Here is a 25,852-nt window from a genome sequence, read left to right on the forward strand (position 1 = left end):
CAAATTTTGCTAAAGATAATGCTTCTTTCTCCTATGAATTATGTATTTGCAACAAGTTCTTGGAAGACAGGTCTTCCTAGTGTGTTTGTTAGATTTGACCAGGTGCTTGAATATATAAAATTGACACCTTGATTCAATGGGATCTTATCATGCTCAATTGATTCAGTCTCCTCAATTTGTTTGTTCAAATATTAGATTTATTTTTAAACAACCCTCTCAACATATCTTTTTATTATCAACTCCAAACCTTTCCTTTAGAACAAGATTTCACAAGAATACATCTATTGGATTTTATCTATTTTGGACTTTCCTTTTACCCTCAAGTTGATTGTCTATGGATTAGGGGAGGGTTGAGGGTGTTTGAGACCCATTTATTATTCAACATCCAAAGTTTGATTAGACAGTCCCAAGGGTTTTCCAATTAGCATTGCACTTGATTGAAGGATGTTCTAGCTCCAAAATTTCATCAATAGCTTAAGAAGACAAATCCAAATAGGGATCTTTTTAGATAGATCCTGGATTTGATTAAACCCTATTTGCCAACATTTGATAAACAAACCTACCTAACTGTGAAAGTATGGTCCTCCCTTAAAGATCACGTTTCCATTTACCATATGATAAACACCATAAAAAATACCTATTTGTAGCCAAAATAATTTTCAGGTCTCTTTTTGGGTTTTAGTTCCTTTGAGCCCATGTCTCTAAAAATTATAGAAAGATATATATTCTCATAAACTTGCAAATTGATGTGTGCTCCAGGATGATAAGTTCTGAATCTTTGACACCCTCACATACATGTCAATTTACAAAACCTCGCATCACACATTTCATCATTCATATAGACTTACTTATTTTACCTATTTTAAAAATAATATGTTTATTATACTAATATTTCTACCTTCTATTTATCTAATTTTTTCGTTTATGAGAAAAGGATGGAATATATTGAGAATATACATCCATATAAAGTTGGCCAAATAGACCTCACACATTAACTAATTCCTAAATTTGCTTCTTCCACACTTTTTAAGGAGTCTCATGAATTCTTGCTGATTACTAAATGCAACCCTTTAATTTTTAATAATCACAATTTACTAACCAAATTATAGAAAATTTACATTTATAAAAGAAAAAATCTCTATTCACCAATCTGCTATAAAAAGTTAGAAAACCCTATCCATGCGCTTATCTCATCTCTCTCATAGCTCCGCATCTGAAAACCCTACTCAGCATTTCCTAGCTGCGCGTCTGCGATTTTTGTCTTCTTAATATGATCTGCTTTCTTTTGGACAGATTTCTTCTCACTACGTGTCTGTGTTTTTATAGGGTTTTCGATGCCTTTATTCGGCAACCATGAGAGAGTGTATTTCGATCCATTTGAGGAGCTCTACTACCTCAGGCTTGCGCGTTTTTCTTTCTTTCTTTGCCAGGGTGTATGCCCTCAGGCCCTTAAGTATCGGGTTTTAGGTAGTTTTTTTTTCCCCCTTTTCTGGTAGGAGATTAGGGTTTGCTTTTCTGAGTTTTAATTTTCGATCTTCCGTTTCCTTTTGTTTTGGTTTTAAAATTATTTTGGCAGATCTTTTGTGGGTTGGAATGTTTTTTGGCTTAGCCTGATGGTCAGATGCTGAGCAACAAGACGATGGGCAGTGGCGATGATGCATAACATCTGCCGTCATTTTCTTGATATTGAGCGCCTACGTTAACTAACATTAACACGCTGGTTTCCCAGGTCAGTAACTGTCTTTCCTATTTTCAGCATTTAAAAGACGAGCTTTGATGGTTGTTATCTTCAGATCTTTTAATTAAGATTCGTAATGTTTCTCTGTTAGGTCATTTGGGCGATGCTAGGTTAGCTGTATTAAATTCTGTCAGGGTTATCTGTTTAGGGTTTTTTCTTTGCAGGTTATATTTTAAGTTTATGGGTTTTTCGAAACCTATAAAATATCTTCTTTTTTCAGTAATTTTCGACTGTGTGTTTTCTTTTTAACTTTTCACATCACATTTTATGATCTATTATCAAGATTATAGAAGATTAAAGAAGTAGAAAGTTGCAAACTTAGAAGATTGAAAAGAGAAAGTTGCAGACTTAGGAAGATTGAAAAGAGAAAGTTGCAGACTTAGGAGAATTAGGGCATGTTCCCATGCGGCTGCTTAGCTTATTTTGGCTAGCAGCCACTACTCAACATTTTTTAGGGATATTGTGAAGCAGCTGACCCCATGAATATTCATCTTTGCTGCTTATTTTTAAGCAAAACATCTTAAATTTGTATTAATAGCATTAATACTAATTTGTACACTTAAAATTTGAAAAAAAAAAGAAATAAAATCTTAAAAAAAAGAGGGAAAGAAAATTGTGGAGCCATGTGGCATTTTTGTTAATAAGCAGGCACTGCTTATTTCCAGCCCCCCCTTTTGTTCCATAGCTCATTTATAATTCCTAAACATTAGCTGCTTCACCAAAATAGGGAAAGATTCTCAATTATCCCTTTTTTGACAATTTTTAAGTTGCATGGGAACATTTAACTGCTTAAATTTAAGCAGAAAATAGAGTTAAGCAGCTGCATGGGAACATGATGTTATAAAGAGAAAGTTGCAGACTTAGGAGAATTATAAAGATAAAGTTGCAGACTTAGGAAGATTGAAAAGAGAAAGTTGTAGAGTTGGGAAGATTTAAAAAGAGAAAGAGGAAGGAGACTTGGGAAGATTGAAAAGAGAAAGTTGTAGAGTTCGGAAGATTTAAAAAGAGAAAGAGGAAGGAGTGGGGGAGTTCAATCTACAACCTAAAATTGACATTAATATTAATATGATAAATATAATGGGTATAAAAAAATTAAACAAAGTAGAAAATTAAAGTGAAATGTCAAAATACAAAGTATTGAATATGCAATATGATATGTTAAATATTTGATATTGATAAAAGTTATTTAATCTCGTAGAAAGTAGATTAAGAAGTTATTTACATAGCAAAATTCCAATTATGATAGCAGGAGGATGATTAGGTTTTAAGCGAAGTACAAGTAAGCTAATACAAATTCATTATATAAGCGAAGTACAAGTAAGCTAATACAAATTCATTATAAAAAGTACAGAGTAATATGAAATTGCTAACATAACAAAATTCTAAATATAATATCAGGAAGATAAAAGAGAAAATGCAATTTACTACAAAAACGTTAATATGTATGATATCAAGTGAGAGATGAGTCCCAAGGATAAATTAGTAATGTACCAATAAGCAAATACAAGTTAACGTTGTAAAATTAAATGAATGTCAAGAGTAATATGAAACTTTATTAAAAAGATTAATTAAAGAACACATTATTAAGGAACAAAGATCAAAATAACATCTATTTGTGATGAAGTTGTGGGTTGCAATTTGTGCATGGAAGATGGCGTACTTTGTGCAGAGCTCAGCATTGAGTCCAAGTGCGGGAATGATTGTCACAATTTGTGTTGATGGCAACACAAATTGTGACAATCATTCCCGCACCTGGACTCAACGGAAAAGTGAGATGTCGTTCATCCCTTGTTCATCATAAGTGACAATCGTTTCTGCACCTGAACTCAACGGTAAAGTGGGGTGTCGTTCATTTCTTGTTCATCATAATCAAGTAGGAGGTAATTTGACATTTTATTTTCAATGCATTTTCATTTTAGTGGGATGGATCCTCATGCTTTGTAGATGGTTCATTTTCATTTTTATATATAATCTTTTATATTAAAATATTTTTAAATTGTTTTATTACTTATATATGTTAAATATGAAATTTGAAGATGATATCTAAAGATTCCAAAGTGACTAAAATTTTCTCTTTAATTAATGGTGCTATCAGTTTCTTAATAGTATCTTTATCCTCCCTGAGATAGAAGAGAATGGCTAAAAACATTGAGACCACATCAAAATTTATCCTGTATCTGTTATCTATAGAGGAAGATTTCTCATCGAGAACCCACTTCAGAGCAAACAAGACATAACTAGTATTGATTTTGAAAATATTTTCACCATTTCTTTGCTGATTTCACCAAGGAAGCTCATTTTCCTTCGTTTAGAGACCAACAGTGGTTATGCTTTATTTGTTTTGGAGTGGGTTTTCGATGATAAATTTTCGTCTACAAAGTACAGGTATATGGTTAATTTCGATTTGGTGTCAATATTTTTAACTATACTTTTGGATCTTGAGGAGGGATATTATAAAGAAGTTGATAACACTGCTAACTAAGAAGAAATTTTTACAGCTTGGCTATCATGTCAATGGGGCTATCATAGGTGGTGGTCTTTCTCCCACAATTATTTTTAATATGAAAATAAAGATGTTTGGGTGGAAGGGAAGTCTTTTATTTTAATAAACAATCTTTTAAAGAAGTCAATTATAGAACTAAGGTTGAAAAAAAGTAAAAGTTGCTTGTTTAAATAGATTTGGATTTGATTACAAAAAATGATGAATAGTTTATCAATTGGGTTGATTAAGTCCCTATTTAAAATTGATTAAGTCCCTATTTAAAGATGATCCTATTAATTTGACTTCTTTTCGAAGAAAAATAAAATATGATAAATGTTAAATAATGGATTATGTAATGTTGGTCAGGAGTTATTTGTTTAAACTTTCTTGATTCTGAAAGCTTTGAAAATGTATATTTCGAAGAAAAATAAAATATGATAAATGTTAAATAATGGATTATGTAATATTGGTCAGGAGTTATTTGTTTAAACTTTCTTGATTCTGAAAGCTTTGAAAATGTATATTTCTATTATTAATATTAACATAAAAGAGCAGTCTCAGATTGCAATTTATTGATATAAAGAGATACAAATTTATTTTAAAATATTTAAAATGTATGATAAAAATGATAAAAATATTTTAATATAAAACATTAATTTTTTTTAAACAATTTATATTTATCTTCAACAAGGAATGAAAAGGCAAATAATCAGGCTTTGTTGACATCAACGTTAATGTCATCACCCTGATCATAATGGTAACACAGATAAGAGTGACCGCCAGGTTCTGAGTCTGTATGAAAGTAAAATAAATAAAAAAAATCAACTTAACTGGCACAAGTTTATAGGAGGGTGCATGGAAGCAGCCGGCAGCTACATCACACTGCATTATATATTTCATACTTGGTTTATGCTTCAATTTCATGTCTGTTAATCTAGTCTCATAATTTACCATTTATTCTCTTTAGTCAGTCTACTGACAAGATATTTTTGTCCATTATCTTGGTAGAATAATCGTTACTCTCTTGTTGGATCTTGAAACAAATGGATTGAAAATGGAAATTTATGTTGGAATTAATCTCCCATTACTGTCATTCATCACTCCTCCGTAGGCTCTTGTTTTTTCCTTTCTGTTACATGTCTACCAAGTCTGCTCATACGTGTGACACTTCTTTTCTCCAGCTCCTTTCATTCTACTTGCCCCCATTTTCAATGCAAATATGACAAATTTAAATAAAATTTTGATTGTAATCACTTTTTTTTCGATTTTTCCACGCTGGATGTAGACTTTAAATTAAATGCGATTAATTATGTTGTTTATTGCCTTCTCTACTGGGTATGCATGAATATAATAGAAGATAGTTTTTGACATGTAATGAAAAGCGCAGCAGGCAAAAAGTTAAAGAACAGGAAGGAGTTTTTTTGGCTATAGCGACAGCCAGTTAATAGTTAAGAACAGGTTATATATGTTTTGATTTTCTGTGAGGAAATTAAAGAGCAGCAGCTTTGTTTTGCATGTTTTTAATATATATGAATATATGCAATTTTTCCAGCAAAGCTTTTTTTATCTCTATTATTTTCCTCTTTGTTCTTTTTATCTCCGTTTGTCTTCCGCCTCTTGCCTTAATTTTGTGAGCCACTGTTCTATTAATTTTTACTCTATTTAGAAATGTCAATCAGTATATTTGTCCACAGAATTTTTGTACTGTTAGACTAATCTGCACAAATCTCTCTTATCAGTAAAGTTTTGCTATGCCTTGCAATGTGATCATTTGTGTTAGGACCCTAAATGGTACTCCTTTTGCTTATCAAAAAGAGTCATAACGGCCACAGATGCATGCTAATAATGCTTGCAAGGCTATTAGTACCTGTATTTTGTTCTCCATGCAGGTTCTATATACCTATATTTATGACTTCTTTCACGGCCAGATCATATTCTAGTCGCCACAGGTATATACTGATGGTATTAATTATGTATTAGTGTCATTCTTATTAATGATAATAATATTAGTTTATTTCCAACTTTGTTCAGTGTTTTAATTAGACCATATTTATCTCTTGGGTCAGACTATGACATTTCAAGAGAATGAGAAGAGCCAGTATCTTAATTACATTGTCTTCAAATCTGTCGGAACAGATTCTAGTATCTTTAATAAATTTCATACTAATATTCAATATTATCACGGAGGGGATGGGTCGGGGCGTAGTTGCAAATTCGGTGGCTGTTGCAGAACTTGCAAGTTTTTTGGCAGGGCAAGTAGCTCTTCAAAGAGTTCTGAGCTGAGTCTTGCATTGAAACTTGTGAGTTTGTTGTGAGACTTTCTGAAAATTCACGTGTTTTCTCTGCAGATTCAGCCATTGGAAAAATAAATAAATTGTAGGCACTTGGTATTTTTTTTTTTTGGCATTGTAATGTTCAGCAATTCAGTTCTTAAATGATTATCAAGTGTGATCGAACGAGTTTATTGATGGATTAAATTATGAATTGTGGTCTGTGTTAGGAGGTCCCGAAGGCTTTATTCTGGATTCTTTGTTTCATGGGACGTGTTAAAAAAAACCCTATGGCCTTGTATAGGGACATTTTCTGAGACTTGGGGATCTGGGAAAATACCCTCCACAGCACTGTCATTTCTATTATTTCTGTTGGGGATGCTGTCAGGTCGTTTGCTATATGTCATAGGTCGTTCGCTATATGGGCACTCGTGAAGATATTATATTGCATATTTAAGGCACCTGCAAAGGTGCTATATTACATATTTTATCTTGAAGATTTCAATTCATATCAGTGTTGTCCTCAAAACCCCCACTCGCTGTGCACTTGTCATCCCCAAGTCTATGCCCTTGATCTGGTAGTGGGAGCTCTGTCCATCAACCCTGACCTATATCACGATACCCATATTGTGATAAGGAATGCACTCGTATGACTATCTCCAGACGTTGCAAGGGACTGCTGCTCCTAAACCTGGCTTGGGTTTAAAAAACAAAACATAAAAATTGTTTTGGACTGCACTGAATTGGAAAAGCAAAGTTTTTACCTTTATTTATTGTGGAAAAACTAGACTTGCATTTTTTTTTCCCGAATTTATAGATTTTTATTGCTTCCGGCCTTCTGATCAAGTAATATTTTTTCCCCGATTTTATGGATTTTTATTGCTTCCGGCCCCTGATTAACTAATACTTTCTTTTGGGTTTGCTGAATTAATTCCCGCGTTGTGTAATGCTACTATGATTATAATAGACCCGTATTCCCTAAAATTATTCTTTATGCATTGAATTCATTAATTTTCTGATGCTAATGTAAATTTTTTATCTGCTGAGCCTAGAAATTGAGTGGAAATTTCTAGTCTACCGAGTTTCTGTCAAGTCTGAATTTATGGAACAATACCCATTGGTTATATCATTTAATGGGATGGTCTGTACTATGTATATAATATTCACAGTTTATTCTAGTAATCGGCATTTGTTGTTGGTTTTATCATGTGAGGCGTATCTGATCTTTGGATACTTACTCCGTTGCTAATTTACTTATTTACTGTTTTTTTTTTCTTTTTTGAATGTAAATAAATGATGGTAATTATAAAAAAATACGGCTGGTGTAAAGAATCACAATCTTTACTTATTACTGGTATCTGATCTTTGGATACTTACTCCGTTGCTAATTTACTTATTACTGTTTTTTTTTTCTTTTTTGAATGTAAATAAATGATGGTAATTATAAAAAATTACGGCTGGTGTAAAGAATCACACAATCTTAAAAGAAGACAATCCAATCCAATCAAATCAATTCACAGGTCAACTCATATCTTTCAATGAAACTGTGTTTTGTATTCAAGACACAGGACCTCTCTTGTGCATGGATATTTTTTTTGATCTGTAAATATTATTTTTTATTAATATTTCCAAAAGTTTACAATATCAAAAAAAATTAAAATATGATTGCCCATATCACCTCTACGAATACTTTAATAATATTCTGCAATAAAGAACATACCCCCTATACTCAAACTGACTCCATGTCCAATGAGAAACATTCTTACATAGCAATACCAAGTCCAATGAGAAACATTCTTACATAGCAATACAAAAAACCAAGTCCTTGAGTAACATTAGAGACTTAATTTAAAAAACAAGCATACAGACCTATACTAATTGGCTAATACGATTTTCTTGTCTTTATTGATTAAAGCCATGACATCCTATCGCCTCCTCAGGACTAGTTGCAACATAGTTCGCCTCACCACCTTCTTCGAACTTCGCGGGTGACCTCTTTTCCGTTTCGAAGAGGATGCTAGCGTCAATTGTGTTCTCATTTCATAGGGACCCTAATTCTCCAACTCTAGTATGACATCGTGCCTCTCTCGAAGCCTTAAGATACTCTTTAATGTTAAGCATTCCAATTTGTGTAGAGGCTCGACGGACCTCTTTGTTACTGTTTGCATTTAATATAAGAGCGTATAGGAGGGTGAAATTTGCTAACAGGAAGCTGAGGGCTGTTTCGATGGACAAAGCCCTTCCCATCTCGTCATCTTAATGAAACTGTTGAGATCCCACACCATTCTTCTTTAATACAACTGTTAACAACCCACCTCACATTTTGTGTTCTCTAGTTCAAAGCGCCAAGCCACAAACATGGATGCAATGTCAACATTGGTGCGATATTTGAAATGAGACCTCAAGTATTCATCCCGTAAAGTGATCTTGACTTGATTAAGGCAACCTTTGTCATCAAACTTGAAAACATTTGATAATCTCTCATCAAAGATTTGACCTTGGAATGCCATCATGGGTCTAGTTGTTTGCAAGAAGTTTGGTTCCATGATCCCCATGTCTGACACTTTTTAATTTTGATTTGTTATCAACAAGGAGGAAAATTGATGAACAAAAATCATACTCTCATTGACCAAACTCAAAGCTGAAATCACTTACTTTGTATCATATAAAAAATGAAGTCTCCAAAATTACTAAGATGTCTCAAATACACTTAAATCATTCGAAATGCAAATTCCTATTAATTGTGTCCCAACACAACTCAAAGTTGGCACGGATTGAAGAAGAGGTACTAACACCTTCACCAGTTGAAATAACATTTCATGTAATCTCTTTGCGACCAAGAGATTTGAAAAAGATCCTAGTTACTTTGCACAAGTTAAGAAAAATTCCATCGTATTCTTGTTGACAGACAATAAATGTCCTCAAAAAGCACTCCATTTATATCATTGCCTTATCTACCAATTACCTTTGCCACCTACTACCACCAAATATCTACTTTTAGGGGAATATATATTGAGGCCGAGTTCGTCAACTTGCTTGATTGGCATGAGTTAGCATCCTTATTTCCTTCCCTCAACTCATGGGTCACTTTGAAATTTTGGAAGGATGTAAGGGGATTTTTGATTGATTGTATCTATCTTCCAATATTAAGCTTTACTCTTGATGATAGCATATGTGATGATCTCATAATCCCCTTCTAGATGTAATCTCTCTACACTAGGTCTTCCAACTAATTGTATTGCTAGAAGAGCTGCTTTTACTTCCTCATTGTTGGATCCCCAGTCGAGTCGTTTATATTTAGTCATCGCTATACCATTACTATCCTTAGCAACACATCCTACACTTTGACGATCTCGGGTTGTCGTGAGCCACACCATTAAAATTGATTTTGATCCACTTGGATTCGAGGGTTGCCAAACAATAATTCTAACCCTTCGAAACCCATTAACGAGTAATTTTCACAAATATTGCAATTAATGATACTAATCCACATTCTTTGAGATCTGAATTGTGGTAATATTGTGTTTTTAGATTTGATGATCGTACTTTGTGAGCGAATTGTCATATTGAGTATCGTCAAATATCTATTAAGAAATTTTTTTTGGTCATCAACATGAGGATAATTCTTAAGATACGAAATAGGTAGAATCATACACATAAGAAATTAAAATTATATATTTTTGAATAATTGAATGATACAATATCATAATGGTTAAATTAGCATATGTAATTCAATTTTCATATATATATATTCTATGATTTTGTAATAAGGTTTTATTAGGTGATTTAGCTCTTCCAATTAAAATAATGTTCAAGATGCAATATTTAAGGTGGTTTTGTGTAAATATCATTTGCTCTTTATTGGGTTTCAATTATTTTATTCTAGCAAATTGGATGATTTTATTTTTATTGGTTAAAATTTAATATGAATGGTTAGTATATGCTTTCATGCCTTCTAATCAACATCATAATAGGAATGACAAGATGTGCCACATTCAATGCTTAACTTTAGCATCAATAGAACCTTAGAAGTTAAGAAAGCACATTGAATGTGACACATTCAATGCTTTCATGCCTTCTAATCAACATCATAATAGGAGTGACAAGATGTGCCACATTCAATGCTCAACTTTAGCATCAATAGAACCTTAGAAGTTAAGAAAGCACATTGAAGTTAATTTTTAAGTAGTGAATCAATCCATAGCATCAAATAGTCATTCTTGTGGTTGTTTTTAGAGCTAAGCCTTTATTTTATAATTTAATTTTTTAGCCATTTGTTTTGTCATTGTTGGGAATCGTATTATTGTATTCTTGGTGTTCACATGGATAACATTATTAATATGGTCAATAATATAGAACTATGTACATTAATATTATGTTGTTGAGAAACAACTCAATATTAAACTATTATAAGTGTTTGACAAATATAGGAGAGTGGTTATAGGAGGTAGAACAACCTTCCTATGACATAGGATTTGAAAAATCATATATATGTATGTTCACATGGATAGCATTATGAATATGGTTAATAATATAGAACTAAGCATGTTAGTATTAAGTTGAGATTATTTACCATGGATAATTATAGAGGGGGGTCTCCTTTTGGTTTCGATGTGGATTAGAGATCCAGTATTGTATGATCGTTTGAAACAATGGTGGAATAAAGGTTGGGTTGGGAATCACTCTAAAATGTTCTCGTTTCACAAAATGACGACACATGTCAAATGCAAACCAAAGGAATGGAACAAAGCCCACGTCAAGAACATATTTGCTGAAAGTGCTCGAGTGGAAGGTGAGTTGAGGGTTTTCAATGTATCAATCATTGCAAACGGTATGAGAGAAGAAGAGTTCAAGGGAGAATAGGCTCTCAAGGATAAACATGCGAAAATTCTAGCCAGAGGAGAAGCATTGGAGGTAGAAATCTAGGGGGGTATGGCTTAAGGAAGGCGACAAAAACACCATTTTTTTCATAACTTAGCGATTGCCAATCAAAAACATAAAGAAAATTGGTGAATTGGTTAGAGAGGATGGGTCTCTGGCACACTCCAAGAGGAGACCGGCCAAGAAGCGGTTAGGTATTTTAAGACCCTTTTGAACTAGAATAATCAAATTAGAAACAAATAGCAAATAGGAATGATTTCCTCAATTGAATCCCTAGTCTAATATTGGAGGAGGAAAATAAGGAGCTAAGCAAACCTATTGACATGGAAGAACTCAAAAATGCCACCTTTCAGCTGGCACTAGACAAAGAGCCTCGGGTCGGATGGGTTCCTAGCATATTTCTGCCAATTATATTGGGAGGAATCAAGAAGGAAATCTATAGTTCTTGGGGCTGTTAATCACACATTGATTGCCTTTATACCTAAGAAAAAAGATGCCACTTGCATGAATGACTATCAACCAATTGCTTAGTGCAATACTTTCTACAAGATCATTACCAAAATCATAGTAAATAGGCTAAAGGTGGTCATTTTTGAAGGACAGAGTGGGTTCCCTCAAGGGAGATCTATAGCATAAGGTATTGTTGTGGCCCACAAAGCAGTACAAACAACTAGATAACGAAGGAAGCCCAACATGACAATTAAGCTAGACATTCTAAAGGCTTATGACTTGGTGGATGAGAATTTCTTGTTGGATGTTTTAATCAGGTTTGTTTTTGTCAGATCATGGGTAGATTGGATCAAAGGATGTATTGAGACAACAAAATTTTCAATATTAGTCAATGGAGTGACTCATGGCTTTTTCAGTACAGGTAGAGAGCTTAGTTCAGGTGACTCCCTCTCCATTTTTGTTCTTACCATGGTAGAGGCACTAGGCAGAAGTGTCACATATGCTAGGTTGGATAGGAAATGATTGGAATAGAGGTTACTTCGGGAGTGGAATCAGTCACCCATCAACAATTTGCTGCTGACACCATATTATTTGGAGAGGCAATAAGGGGAGAAGCTAGAGGTATCAAATCTATGTTGGACAATTATAGTAGGGCCTTAGGGCAAGCTATAAACTAAAGGAAATCAAGTCTTTTTCCTCAATGTGCAAATAGGTCTATAAAGAGACATAGCTTGGATTTTGGGATTAAGAGTGGCAAACTTCTCAAGTAGATTCTTGGGATTACTATTATTTGGGGGAATCAATAAAAGGTGTTACTGGGACAAGTTATTGGAAAATTGTAAGCAAAAAATTGAGTTTTGGAAAGGCAAATGCCTCACTTAAGCAGTGAGGCTTTTGATGGTCAAAACTATTCTCTCTGCAATGCTAATCTACTCAATGTCATGCATGAAGTTGCCAACTTTCTTGGATGGTGATCGCAAGTAGTAAAAAATGGGCCAGGATACCAAAGAAGGAAATATTTGGATACAAAAGATCCCACAAGCATAATTAGGATAAAAAACCCAAGAGAGGATTTGCAATTTGGAACTTTATATGTAATAGGAAGGACATCATTACAAGACACACAACTTGGGAAGTCCACAATGGCTGTTAGGCCTCCTTCTAGTAAGACTATGATGTACTTTTCTCTATGGTTAATTTTGTCATTAGCAGTAGATTAAATAAATAAAATATTAAGCTAAATCTAATGTAATTATCCTTATAGCTACAATAAATAATTTAATAGTAAGGTGTTTAATTTACTTTTATCATGAAGAGTTTGCACCATATTTAAATAAAGTTCCAATAGTAATTATTCAAGGTAACAATAAACTAATAACTCATAAATTTATATTTTATATTGAATGAACATTCAAAACATTTATACTACAATTATAAATTATATTAAAGATGAGTTTTCATTATAAACATGAATTAACATCAATAATCAATAATAAAGTTTTGAGATAATAATTTGCAATAGTGAAATATTAGGGCAATGACTAAATAAAATTGATTAATAAATATCTGTAAATCATGGAGAGGTTGCTTTCTGCATGCAGATGATTAGTTATAGGCCCAAGGTTTCCAGGCAAGGAAGCACTCCAAGAGGACACAGTTCCTAAACAGAACCCTACATGCTTTGACGACATGAAATGAGCGTAGCTTTGGCCAGGGCACTCCCGGGTGTACTCTGTACCCCGAGTTGGACACACATTGTATGCCTCTTCTCCAATGCCCAATGCCCAATGCCCAACCACCAGGCCTTACTATCCTATTGCTTTTGCTTCTTTCTATTTCTTTTTCTTCTATTATTGTCTCCATGTGTGTATCCTTCTTTATTAATTAACGGGTTTATATAATGTTACTAGGTGGTTATCAAAAATCACACCCTTTCATAACTATAATAATGTTCATAATTACATTTATTTAATTATATTTATTACAATTTATTTCCATGGGAAAAAGTCCCGTAACATTTCCCCCCCTGTAAATCTGCAAATCTGCTGTTGCCTTCAGTAGCATGAGCAGTTTCTGCATCATTAAAACATGTAAAATAACATTTAGTCCAACAATTGTGGATATTGATTTCTAATAAAATCAACTTTTTCCCATGTAGCACTATCATTACCACAATGACTCCATTTAACTTTTACTTCTTCTATAATTCTATTTCTTAATGTTCTAGTTCTTTTTTCAATTATTCTTTCAGGTTCAATTTTAAATTCACAAGAAGGTTCAATAGAAATATTTTTCCAATCAATAACATGATCTACAACATTATAAACATATTTCTTAAGTAAACTTACATGAAATACATCATGAATTTGTAACTTAGGAGGTAAAGCAAGTCTATAAGCAACATTTCCTATTCTTTCTAATATTTGAAAAGGACCACAAAAACGAGGAGCTATTTTAGGATACTTTCCAAGCTTTAATGAGCTCCTTTTCGGTTCGACTCTTAAGAAAACATGATCACCAACATCAAATTCTCGAGTAGCCTCTTGGAATCAACCCAACTTTTATATCGATCTTGGGCAGTTTTCATGTTTTGTTTGACTTTGTTAATAATAACATCCATCTCCAACAAGTTTTCATTTTCGTACCAAATCTTATGAACAGGGTTAGACCAAGAGATAGGTGTGTTACAATATGGACCATACATAGCTTCAAAAGGTGACATCTTAATGGTTGAATGATATGCTTGATTGCAGGCAAATTCAACTAAATGTAAGTAGTCTTACCATGATTTGGGTTTATCCATGGTATACATGCGCAACATATCTTCTAAGACTATTAATTCGTTCAGTTTGCCCATCAGATTCAGAGTGATATGCAGTACTGAAGCTTAATTGAGTGCCAAGTTCAGAAAAAAGAGATTTCCAAAAAGATGATGTAAATCTAGGGTCTTGATCTGAAGCAATATTCTCTAGAATATCATGCAATCTAACAATTTCTTTAACAAATATGTGGGCAATGTTAGAAGCAGAAGATTTTATCTTGATGGGTAGAAAATGTGCCATTTTGGTTAATCAATCTACTACTACAAAGATAGAATCATGACCTTTTTGGGTTCGAGGTAATCCAGTGATAAAATCCATACTAATTGATTCCCATTTCCACTCTGGAATAGACGAGGGTTGCAAGAGGCCAGGAGGTTTACACTGTTCCGTTTTTACCTTTTGACAAGTTGAGCAATTTTGCACATAAGTACATATCTCACTCTTCATTTGAGGCCAAAAGTAGTTTTTCTTGATTGAAAGATAGGTTTTTGAAATCTAAGATGTCCGGCTATAGGTATATCATGAGAATCTTTCAATATTTGTGATTTAATGCCAAGTATATTAGGAATACACAATCTTCCTTTGTAATAACGGAGTCCATTGCTACTTAGTAAATATTGTTCTAATCGGTCTTTCAAATGGACATCAGGGGATTGATTTTGGAGGCCTTCATAAATTGGTTGGAAATAGTCATCGATAGGTAATTTGGATTTGATATCATGTTCAAATTGGATCCTTACCAATGTCAAAGCATTAACACATAATCTTTTTCGACTTAAGCTTTTTCGACTTAAGGCATTTGCCACTACATTCTCTTTTCCAGGAACATACTGGATAGTGAAATCATATCCAGTTAAGAGTTCCACCCACCTTCTTTGTCTCATGTTACGTTGAGGTTGAGTAAATATGTGTTGAAGACTACGATGGTCTGTTTTCAAAATAGACTTGTTTCCCAATAAATAGTGTCGCCAAACCTTTAAGGCATGGACAATCCCTAATAATTCAAGATCATGAATAGGATAGTTTCTTTGGTCAGGTAATAATTTTCTTGATTCATAGCATACAACTTGGTTATCCTGCATTAGAATGCCACCTGTACCTGTCCCACATGCATATGTAATCACAACAAAAGGTTTGCTAAAATTTAGGATGCAAAGAATAGGTGCGATTGTTAGCAATGTTTTTAATGTTTCAAAAGTCTTATCACATTTATCAGTCCATTTATAATTTTGATCTTTCTTAGTTAGGTCGGTTAAAGGTGCAACAATTTTTGGATAGTTTTAACAAATCGACGATAGAACCCAGATAATTGTAGGAAACTTCTTACTTCATGAACATCCTTGGGGATAGGTCAATCTTGAATTGCTTTAATCTTAGCAGGGTCTAGTGAAATACCTTTTTTTGAAACTATATGACCTAAATAAGATATCTCTGATTTAAAAAATTCACACTTGCTTAATTTGGCATATAATTTGTGTTTTCGTAAGGTTTCTAGTACCATCCTCAAATGTTGCTTATGTTCTTGCTCATTTTTTGAGCATATTAATATGTCATCCAAAAAGATGATAACAAATACATCTAGAAATGGTCGGAAGATATCATGCATCAAGGTCATAAAGGTTGCAAGTGCGTTAGCTAGACCAAAATGCATTACCACAAATTCATAATGACCATATTGTATTCAAAATGCCATTTTGGAAATGTCAAATTCGATCCTGACCGTAGATCTATTTCGGAAAAAACATTTGGCACCATGTAACTGGTCTAGGAGGTCATCAATTCGAGGCAAGGGGTACTTGTTCTTTATGGTTAATTTGTTAAGTTGTCTATAATCTATGCATAACTTCATGGTCATTCTTTTTAATGAATAATACTGGTGCACCCCATGGAGAGACACTTGGCCTTATCTTATCTTCCTTAAGTAGTCGTGTTAATTGGATTTTTAGTTCAGTTAATTTAGGGATTGATTGTCGATAGGGAGCTTTGGAGATAGGTTCTGCCCCAGGAACTAGATCAATTGCATGTTCTACAGATCATTTAGGAGGCAAGGTATTTAATTATTCGGGAAACACATCTTTAAATTCTTGCACCACAGGTTTAATATTAATATCTAATTTAAATTTATCACATGTTTTAAAAAGCACAACACAAAATATTTTACAATTTTTCCTCGCACTATGCTTAACTTGCATTGCTGAAATGGTTTTAATGTGAAGAGGTCTTTTCTCCCCCTGTAAAATATGGCATGTCCCCATGTTAGAGTTTAGCATAATCTGTTTGTTTTCACAACCTAGGAAAGCATTGTTTTTCTCCAACCAACTCATACCTAGAATAACATCACAGTACCTAGATTTAATATGTGAAAATGATCATATGTTACAAGCTTGTCTAATTCAAATTTAAAATTTTCAATAATTGCACTTGTTTGTTTAACTATTCTACCATTTGCCATTTCAACATCTAAAGGTTCTATTGATTTAGATGCAATCCTTAGTTGTGCTACAACCCTAGGAGAAATAAAGTTATTACTACTTGAATCATCAAGAAAAACAATGAGATTATTATTTATAGAACCTTTAATTTCAATTAAAGAAGGTTGGTAATGCACCATACGTGTATCTACAACTGCATAAATCTTCATGTTGGAAGAGGTGAAAACTTTATCATCTTGATTTTGGTGTTGTTGGGGGTTGCATGAACGATTATTTTTACGGTGGTTCTTGCCACATTTCCCACAGTAAGGGTGCATTCGAGGACAATTTTGTTGAAGATGATTCTCACCACAAGCCCAACATTGAATTCTTGATGATGTCTTGTGGTCTTTGTTGAAATAGGACATATTGGTGGATCTACACTAAACTATATTTTGGTTGGAATAGTGTTTTCCTTGTTTGGAAGTTTCCTTATATGATCCTTCCTTATTTCTTTTGCGATTTCTTTTTTTTTTTTCTCTTGAAATTTGATGATAATTTTCAAATTTTTTTGCAATTTGTGCAACTTCATCTAGTGATACTGGCTTGCCACACCATACTTGAGCTTGGTATTCATATCTTAAACCATTGATAAATCTAATAACATGATCATGTCCTTTGATGAATGGTACAAATTTATTAAGTCTTTCAAAGTTTTGTTTATATTTACTTACAGTTTGTAGCCTTTGTTTCAATTCAAAAAATTCATTCTTATTTTCTTGTAAAAAGTAATCGGAAAGATATTTTTGTTGAAATAATTGTTTAAATTGTGACCATTTTGTTTTATCAGTTCTTAGCTTTAAAGATCTAACTGTATCTTACCACCAATTTAATGCACTACTTTTCAATTGGTAGGTGGCGATGTTTGTTCTAGCATAGCTACTTGTGTTTTGTAAGTTAAAATATCTTTCTAGGTTAGTCAAACACTGCTCTGCTTCCTCTCCTATACCCATGTTACCACTATACTCAGGTAGCTTGATTTTACGGGCAAAATTATCTAATTCTCGTTGTGTTTGTTTGTTAAATGTGTTTTCTGAGGATTCTGATTCAGAAGTGTTAAAGTTGCTTGATTCTGAAGTGTCACTCTCTTCGGATGATTCTCATCGTCGTTTATTTTTTGTTCTGTGTTTTTCATTTCTTTTGTTTTGATGTCGTGTTGATCGAGAATTTTTCTTGCTTTCTGAGATTGACATCTCTTGTTGTTTGCTTCATTCTATAGATTCCTTCTTAAGTTAATTGACTTGAGCCGCTAGTTCAGCGATTTCATTTAGTAGGACTTGATTGGTTCTCTCTAGGTCTTCGTAAGCTTTTCGATCATTTTCTGAAGTGATTGTCATGGGTCAATTCCCTTTTTCCTACCAAAATTTTTGTCTTAAGGAGATTCTCTAGCTTAGAGTTGTTTCAATTATTTAAAGATATATATTTTTTACTTTCAAATGTACTTCCTTTTCTTAACCAATTTATTTTCTTTACAAGACAATTTAGATTTTTTTTTTATGCCAAGAGCAACAAATATCAAGTTGAGAATCCAACAACAAACTAGTGAAAATGATTTTAGAACAAGGGATAGAAATGCATCATATGATTTAATGCCCTCAGAGAGTTGCAAAAGGCAAAGTTGATGCGGATCTCTCTCTCTCTCTGTGAAATCCAGAGTTTTTGTTAGATACTCATAGACAATTTAAAAATAAAATAAATAAAATAAAAACAAATGTCATATTGGTTCAAATTTTTTTAAATACATACAATAAACTAAAATATACTTTAATTCTAAAAGCTTGATAGATCATGTGTAATCTAAGGTTTATCTCCCAAATCTTTCTATTGCTCCCTCTTTAAAAAAACATACAAAGGGTTAATTAAAAGTTACTGTCTACTAAGAATGGTTACTTTTTCTCACATAATTACCATATTTACATTTAAAGCTCTTAAAATTTGGCCTATTTTATTACTTATTATCATTTTTTAAAAGTAATTATTTTTTAATGAGAAGTAATCCACTCATAAAGTCATATTCAATAAATAAAAATGTGATGGTAAATACTTTGGTAAATAATTTATAGGGAATTTAATAATCTTGAATTAAAACCTAAAGTAAAAAGTAACTACTATTTTATTATCTTGGTGGTAAATACTTTGGTAAATTTTTTTATAGGGAATCTAATAATCTTGAATCAAAACCTAAAGTAAAAAGTAACTACTATTTTATTGTCTTGGTGATTTATTTTCTAATGTGTAATGCAAGGGAGATAAATGTGTAGCAACATAATCAAATAATATTAGGGCAATGGCTAAATAAAATCGATTAATACATATCTGTAAATCATGGAGAGGTGGTTTTCGAGCAAGGAAGCACTCCAAGAGGACACGGTTCCTACAAGAACCCCACATGCCTTCACGACATGAAATAAACAAAGTCTTGCCCAGGACACTCCCGGGTGTACGCTATACCCTGAGTTGGACACACACTGTATGCCCCTTCTCCAATGGCCAATGCCCAACCACTAGACCTTAACTATCCTCTCGCTTTTGCTTCTTTCAATTTTTTTTTCGTATATTATTTTCTCCTTGTGTGTATCTTTCTTTATTAATTCACGGTTTTAAATAATGTCACATGGTGGTTACCAGAAATCACACCCTTTCATAATTAAAATAATATTCATAATTATATTTATTTAATTATATTTATTACAATTTATTTCTACTGGAAAAAGTCCTGTAACAAAGACTCCTGGGATGGGTAATCCAAGCTTGTAGGAAATCAGGAGAGAAACAACTAGGATTTGGGGGAAAGAGGTTTGCAACTATGGAAGAGTAGTTAGGTCTGAGGGCATTGAGAGATGGTTGATGATAGTTATTTATGTCCCATTTTATACCATATTTTCGCCTTCACATATGCCTTCATATTCATTTCCATATTCCACTTATATATCATTTTCCCATTTTATGTTGCATATGATTTAATATACAAGTAATATCAATCTAGTTATTAGATAAAATATTTGAGTAAATAAACATTAGATTGTGGACTACGGACCTTCCTATCATTTTTTGGTTAGGAATTATTGTTTATTATATTTGGACCAGTGATTTATTTTTGATATCTTTTCAAAAGATGACAATAGCCTCCAGGGTAGCATTAATTACTCAACTTAACGTATGCTTCCACAATAGCTAGTAGATTTGTTCATATTGTTGTAACCATTATTTCCTGGTTGTTATATATATATACTTGTCGAATGGATTTTCCAACTCAACAAATAACTTCTCCAAGCTCAACACATGATAAGGATAAAATTTAGGGACATAATTAATGATAATGGTTGTGCTTGTTAAAACGAAATTTTAACTCATTCCTTATTTACGTTTGCTGCTGTAACATAAACATTTTCAATTTGTTGCCGAGAGACAAGGCACATGAACCAATGGTTTATTGGCCATAGGCCAAAACAAACATTCTAGTCTTTGTAATAGTTGTTATAAGCTGCGTATATATAAGTAGCATACATCTACATCGGACTCAAGGGGAGGATGCAAATTTATATAAGTAGATTATTGTATGCAGTCTACTATGTGATGCTCTGCAAAATGGACAAGGTTAGCAAATGACAAACAACACAAGAAACCAAAAAATCGTTAGTGTTAGTTAACCAAAAGCTAATCTAAACAGGCATATCAAAAGAGATGCTAAAATCATGCTAATATATCTAACAAACGAAACAAAGATAATGAGACATCTCCAAATGCCTCTTAGCATGCTCTTAGCTCCTTCTCCCTTGTTCCTCTCTTTCCAAGTTCCAAAATAGTGTAGCTCTCAGCAACTTTTTGCACTATGGATGCTTATGGAGGTTTGAGATTGAAATATTGCTCTAAATGTAAATAAAGAAGCTAATATTAAGCTATTGATACTAAAATGATTTATTTTAACCAAAATGACAATATATGAGTTTGCTATGCTAAATGCTCTCTAAAATGCCTATAGGTTAAATGCATACAAGTTTTCAGGATTTGGATTATGAAGAAATGGGCTCTATTTATAGGAAAAATGGAGCAATGGATAGTTGAGATTGAGTAATCTCAACAAGGGTCAGGATTGAATGATTTTAAATCCATGTGAGGGTTTTCAACCCAATCCTAGGATGACAAGTGTCAATGTGAGATAGGTTGAGAGGAGAAGGAATAAGCATTAAATGCTTGATATGACCTTGGGATTTAAAGTCAAGGTTAGTTGAATGAATAAACTCTTTATTCAAAAAATAAAACTTTTATCCAATGGATAAACTCTTGTGCAAATGTGAAAAGGATGAATATGGTTAAAACAATAAATGTTTGGGGGGACAAGTTTGAAATAACCATAAATGGTCATGTAAGAGCCATTAGTGGTCTTGAAAGACTTTGGGGGTTAATTTGTTGAACACACAAAGCATTAAATGCTTTTCAAAGGCTTTTGAAGTCTTTGAGAAGTGACTCCATTTTGCTTAGGAATGTGACAATAATTAGGGGATGGATTAGGCTAATTAGGAAGGGGTTAGAAGAATCTAGAAGGGGATAAGATTTTGCAAGTGGATTTGGTGGGTGAGAGAAAATAAGATTTTATTAAAAATAAAAATTCATTTATTTCAATAAATGTGTGCAAGTTGCATTTGTAGGAAAATGCAAGTGGGGAGGGGGGATAATGATTTAAATAAATATTTTTATTTAATTTATTTAAAAGAGGAAAAAGGGGATTTTAATTAAATAAATAGATTTTATTTATTTAATTGATTGTGAATTTGATTTAATGAATGAATTAAAATAAATTGAATAATTTATTTAATTAATAGAAGAATGTTTGAGAATAAATTAATTAAATATTAATTTAATTAACTGATGGCTAGTGGATTTTTAATCAAATAAATAACGAATATTTATTTAATTAAGCCGTACAGATTTGTGTGACTACATTTGCCCCTCTTTGAGACGGTGTGGTTTATCGCGTCGTTTCAAAGAAAGAAAAACTGGTGTGAAGAAATGCCCCATAAAATGTAAATTTAATGGGTTGTATGCCCCTTCGAGAAATGGGCCGAATTTTTTTGAAAAATCGAGCGATCTCTCGAAAAAGAATGAGAATTGGAAGGGTGTTAGAAGAGAAGAAGTGAGCAAGACGGGTGAAAAATAGAAGAACATGGGGGGCTCGGGAAGTTCACGGGGACCACGACGGTGAGTGGGGGGAAGCTATGGTGACGGCGAAGGGTATAAATGGGGTGAAAGAGGTGAAAACATGATCATTTGTGACCGCGACCAGTGTGAAACCAGAGCTCTGATAGTGACCTTGTGGAGGAGCGAGCAACAGTCAGGATGCCGATACCGATTATCGAGCATAGATTTGAGCGAGTCCGACGGTTCCAGCGGCCAGACGACTATGAACTAGCGGTACGTAAATTGGAAATTTGAATTTTTACGCATTTTTGATAGGCTTTTTACTGAGTCCAAGTCGAGTCAAAGCAAGAGCGCTGGAACTATGGTTTTGGCGCTTTTGCTCCATGAACTAGCGCTACTGTGCCGCAATGACACTATTGCCCCATTGTTTGAGCGCTTTTGAAATGTTTTAGTGCTATTGCATGCAAGTTTAGGCGCTATTGATTAATCAACGCCATTGAGGGCTTGTTTGAGCGCGATTGATCTTGATTAGCGCTACTGTGTAGTTGTTTTAGCGCATTTGTAGTTTGAGCGATGTTGGATAGTTGATTGAGCGCTTTTGTTAGGGTTGTAGCGCTATTGTGGAGAAACTAGTGTTTTTGTTGGTAAAATAGCGCTATTGTTTTTTATGATAAAGAGATGCCCCAATTTGGATGAAGAAAATCTCTCGATGCGAATGATGGATGGAGGGCAATGTGGAGTGGGAGTTGTTTTGAACCATAGCAGCATGATGAGACTTAGGTCATTAGGATAAATGCCTGTTGAAGACTAGGTTGCCATGATTGCTTACCTGTTGAGACCCGAAGATACTTGATCAAAGTATCTGTTGATAGTTTAGGTTTAAACTTAAGAAAGTTTGAAAATAAAACAATTGATGATGATTGTTGAATGTCCATGTGCAGGAGGAGCTGGGCGTGTTGCAGTTACACGAGAGACATCCTGCGACACAGGGGTTGTGGGATCGATTGATACAGACGAAGATTGATTGTATTGCGGCGACGGGACTATATGAGATGATGCACATGCCCGTGATTCAGATGAATCACGGTTTGATCACAGCGTTAGCCAAGCGGTGGCACAGCGAGACGTGCACCTTCCATCTGGCACAGGGGGAGATGACAGTGACCCTAGAGGATGTGTGGCACATCCTGTGGATTTCGATTCGGGGGAAGCTGGTCACATATGACAGATCTTGGGGGACCCTTGCAGTTCAGAGGATTTTTGGTGAGGACGTGTTTATTGATGATGGCTCGATTGCCTGGGAGGAGATAGCGGCGTTATATGAGCCTCTTCCAGCAGTCTTATCAGGTATCGTGGGAGGACTTCTTTGTCCAGACAGGCGATCACATGGTTTGGCCGTAGGGTGGGGACAGGTGATCGAGATGATGATTATCGAGGGGACTCGATTTGCGTGGGGGCCGTGCGTGCTGGCGCACCTGTACCAGGAGCTCCATGAGGTGGTTTATCGGGGGAGAGGTTCTTTAGCAGTGGGAGTGACGCTGCTGCATATTTGGGCCTTGGAGCACCTACCAGTGACTCGACCGGTGAGTTTGAGATTCCGTGCAGTAGATCAACTATACATGTTCATGTATAGCGGCATGATGAGTCAGCCCCACCTGGGGAAGTTAGAGTGGTGGCGACGAGCATTAGACGATCTGGATGCAGTTATATGGCGTCCATACTTGGAGTGTGAGCCATGGGCTGACGATGCAGAGGCACTGCTGTATGTGTTTATGACTCGATTCCTTATGGGGAGGACCTCGTACCATGTGGAGAGACAGGTGCCCGGGAGAGTGTTGAGACAGTTTGGACAGCAGCAGGGACTGCCTAATGGATCAGGGGAGTATGCTCGAGTGATTCGGGAGAGGTATGCATGGGGGCCAGTGCTACCATATGATCAGGCACTGGCAGAGTTTCAGACGCTGCAGGCGAGATCATGGGATATATGACCGAGGGTCGTGGATGCAGGAGTGTCAGATGAGTACACGTAGTACCGGGCAGCGCACCCGATCTTACGGATATCTGATCCAGCAGAGGCGATCCCGGATTTTGAGGATGAGAGGGGACGAAGACGGAGGAGGGCAGGAGGTCGAGGACCGAGGGCAGGGGGAGGAGGAGAGGGAGGAGGAGGTGGAGGAGGTCTTGGCGGAGTCAGCGGAGAGGGAGAGGTGTGGGGATGCGGAGTCAACGGAGAGGGAGAGGTGGACTGCCTCTACAAATATCACAGGGACCATTGATACAAGGAGGAGTTCGGCTGAGTGGGAGGGGGATGGAGAGGGAGATCTCGATGGACAGAGGGGAGGGAGCTACTGGAGAGGGTGGTACAGGTGAGGTGGCGATGGATACCGTGGAGGGAGCCACTGGAGATCTTCGAGATCATATGATAGCACACTTGCATACCCGGGTAGAGGATTTGGAGGCGGAGGTGGCAGCTAGGGATGTGCAGCTATTTGCACGGGAGTCAGAGCTGGCGGTGGTGCTGCGGGAGAGGGATAGTGCAGTGGAGAGATTGGCAGAGCTACAGGAGAGAGTCCGGGTGGGAGTAGGAGCACAGGGGCCTACGGGGGAGGTGATGAGGGAGATGCGACTAGCACAGGCGGAGATAGTCTACAGGCGGGGTTTATATGAGCAGGTGGTGCTAGTTAGTTAGCGAGCTCTTAGCTATTCTCAGATGTGGCAGGCTAGATTAGAGCGATCGCAGAGGGTGCAAAGCAGTGGGGGTGTGATAGGTCCTCTGCGAAGGGAGAGATCAGGAGATGCAGGAGTGAGTGGTGGTTCGATGAGGCCTCCACGGAGAGATGGATCAGGTGGTGCGGGCACCAGTGGTGGAGTAGGTGGAGGTGGAGGAGGTGGTGGGACAACATCTGGTTAGAGTGGCATTTGAGAAAGCATTTTTGCATATATGTATTGTATCATTGTTTATTTTTTGGACTGTATCTTGGATGGCTCTTGGTAGCCGATTTTGTAGATTTCATTGTACTCTGATATATGAGATGATATATATGAGGAGATCCCATATTTTGATGATATGCAGTTGATATGTATGGATGTTTATGCAGGATGATGAATTATTGCTTAGATGGATTTGTGTATATGTATGCATTTGATGAGATGTTTCTTTTATGCATGTTTTATGATGATGTATGAATGCAGGCTTATATATGTACGATTTGTTTGATTTTTGATGTAATGCTTTATGTATGTGATGCCATGATGATGATGTATGCTTGTGATTATTTATGAACAAGATTTTGGTGTTTCCTATTGCAATATAATGATGAGATGATTTATGTGATGATTTTAATGCAATGGTCGAATGAATGATGTTTATTTATGGATATGCATCTAGATGTATGTAGATGAATGTAATATGGATAAACAAAATGTAAAGTACAAATGTTTATATGATAATGCCTAAATGAATGCATATATATATATATATATATATATATATATATATATATATATATATATATATATAAAATGGTATGAACCAATGTTTGGAAACAAATGGATTTATGATTCTAAATGCTTTAAATATGATTTTAAGTAAAAAAATG

The 25,852-nt window shown here is 34.9% G+C and overlaps 1 protein-coding gene across 1 annotated transcript; it reads left to right on the forward strand.

Annotated features, from left to right (window-relative positions):
- The first annotated feature begins 1,127 nt into the window (after positions 1 to 1,127).
- LOC131059661 (protein MAIN-LIKE 2-like) lies at positions 1,128 to 25,233 on the forward strand. The gene is made up of 3 exons (XM_059207916.1): positions 1,128 to 1,467; positions 1,577 to 1,729; positions 23,195 to 25,233. Exon 3 carries the CDS (start codon positions 23,306 to 23,308, stop codon positions 24,239 to 24,241), a length of 936 nt encoding a protein of 311 aa, XP_059063899.1. The 5' UTR covers positions 1,128 to 1,467; positions 1,577 to 1,729; positions 23,195 to 23,305; the 3' UTR covers positions 24,242 to 25,233.
- The last annotated feature ends 619 nt before the right edge of the window (positions 25,234 to 25,852 follow it).

This window comes from Cryptomeria japonica, chromosome 7 (genome assembly GCF_030272615.1).
Source record: "Cryptomeria japonica chromosome 7, Sugi_1.0, whole genome shotgun sequence".
Lineage (NCBI taxonomy): Eukaryota > Viridiplantae > Streptophyta > Pinopsida > Cupressales > Cupressaceae > Cryptomeria > Cryptomeria japonica.

Coding starts and splice junctions, on each gene's coding strand:
- LOC131059661 (XM_059207916.1), top strand. CDS start 23,306: ATGATGCACATGCCCGTGATTCAGATGAATCACGGTTTGATCACAGCG.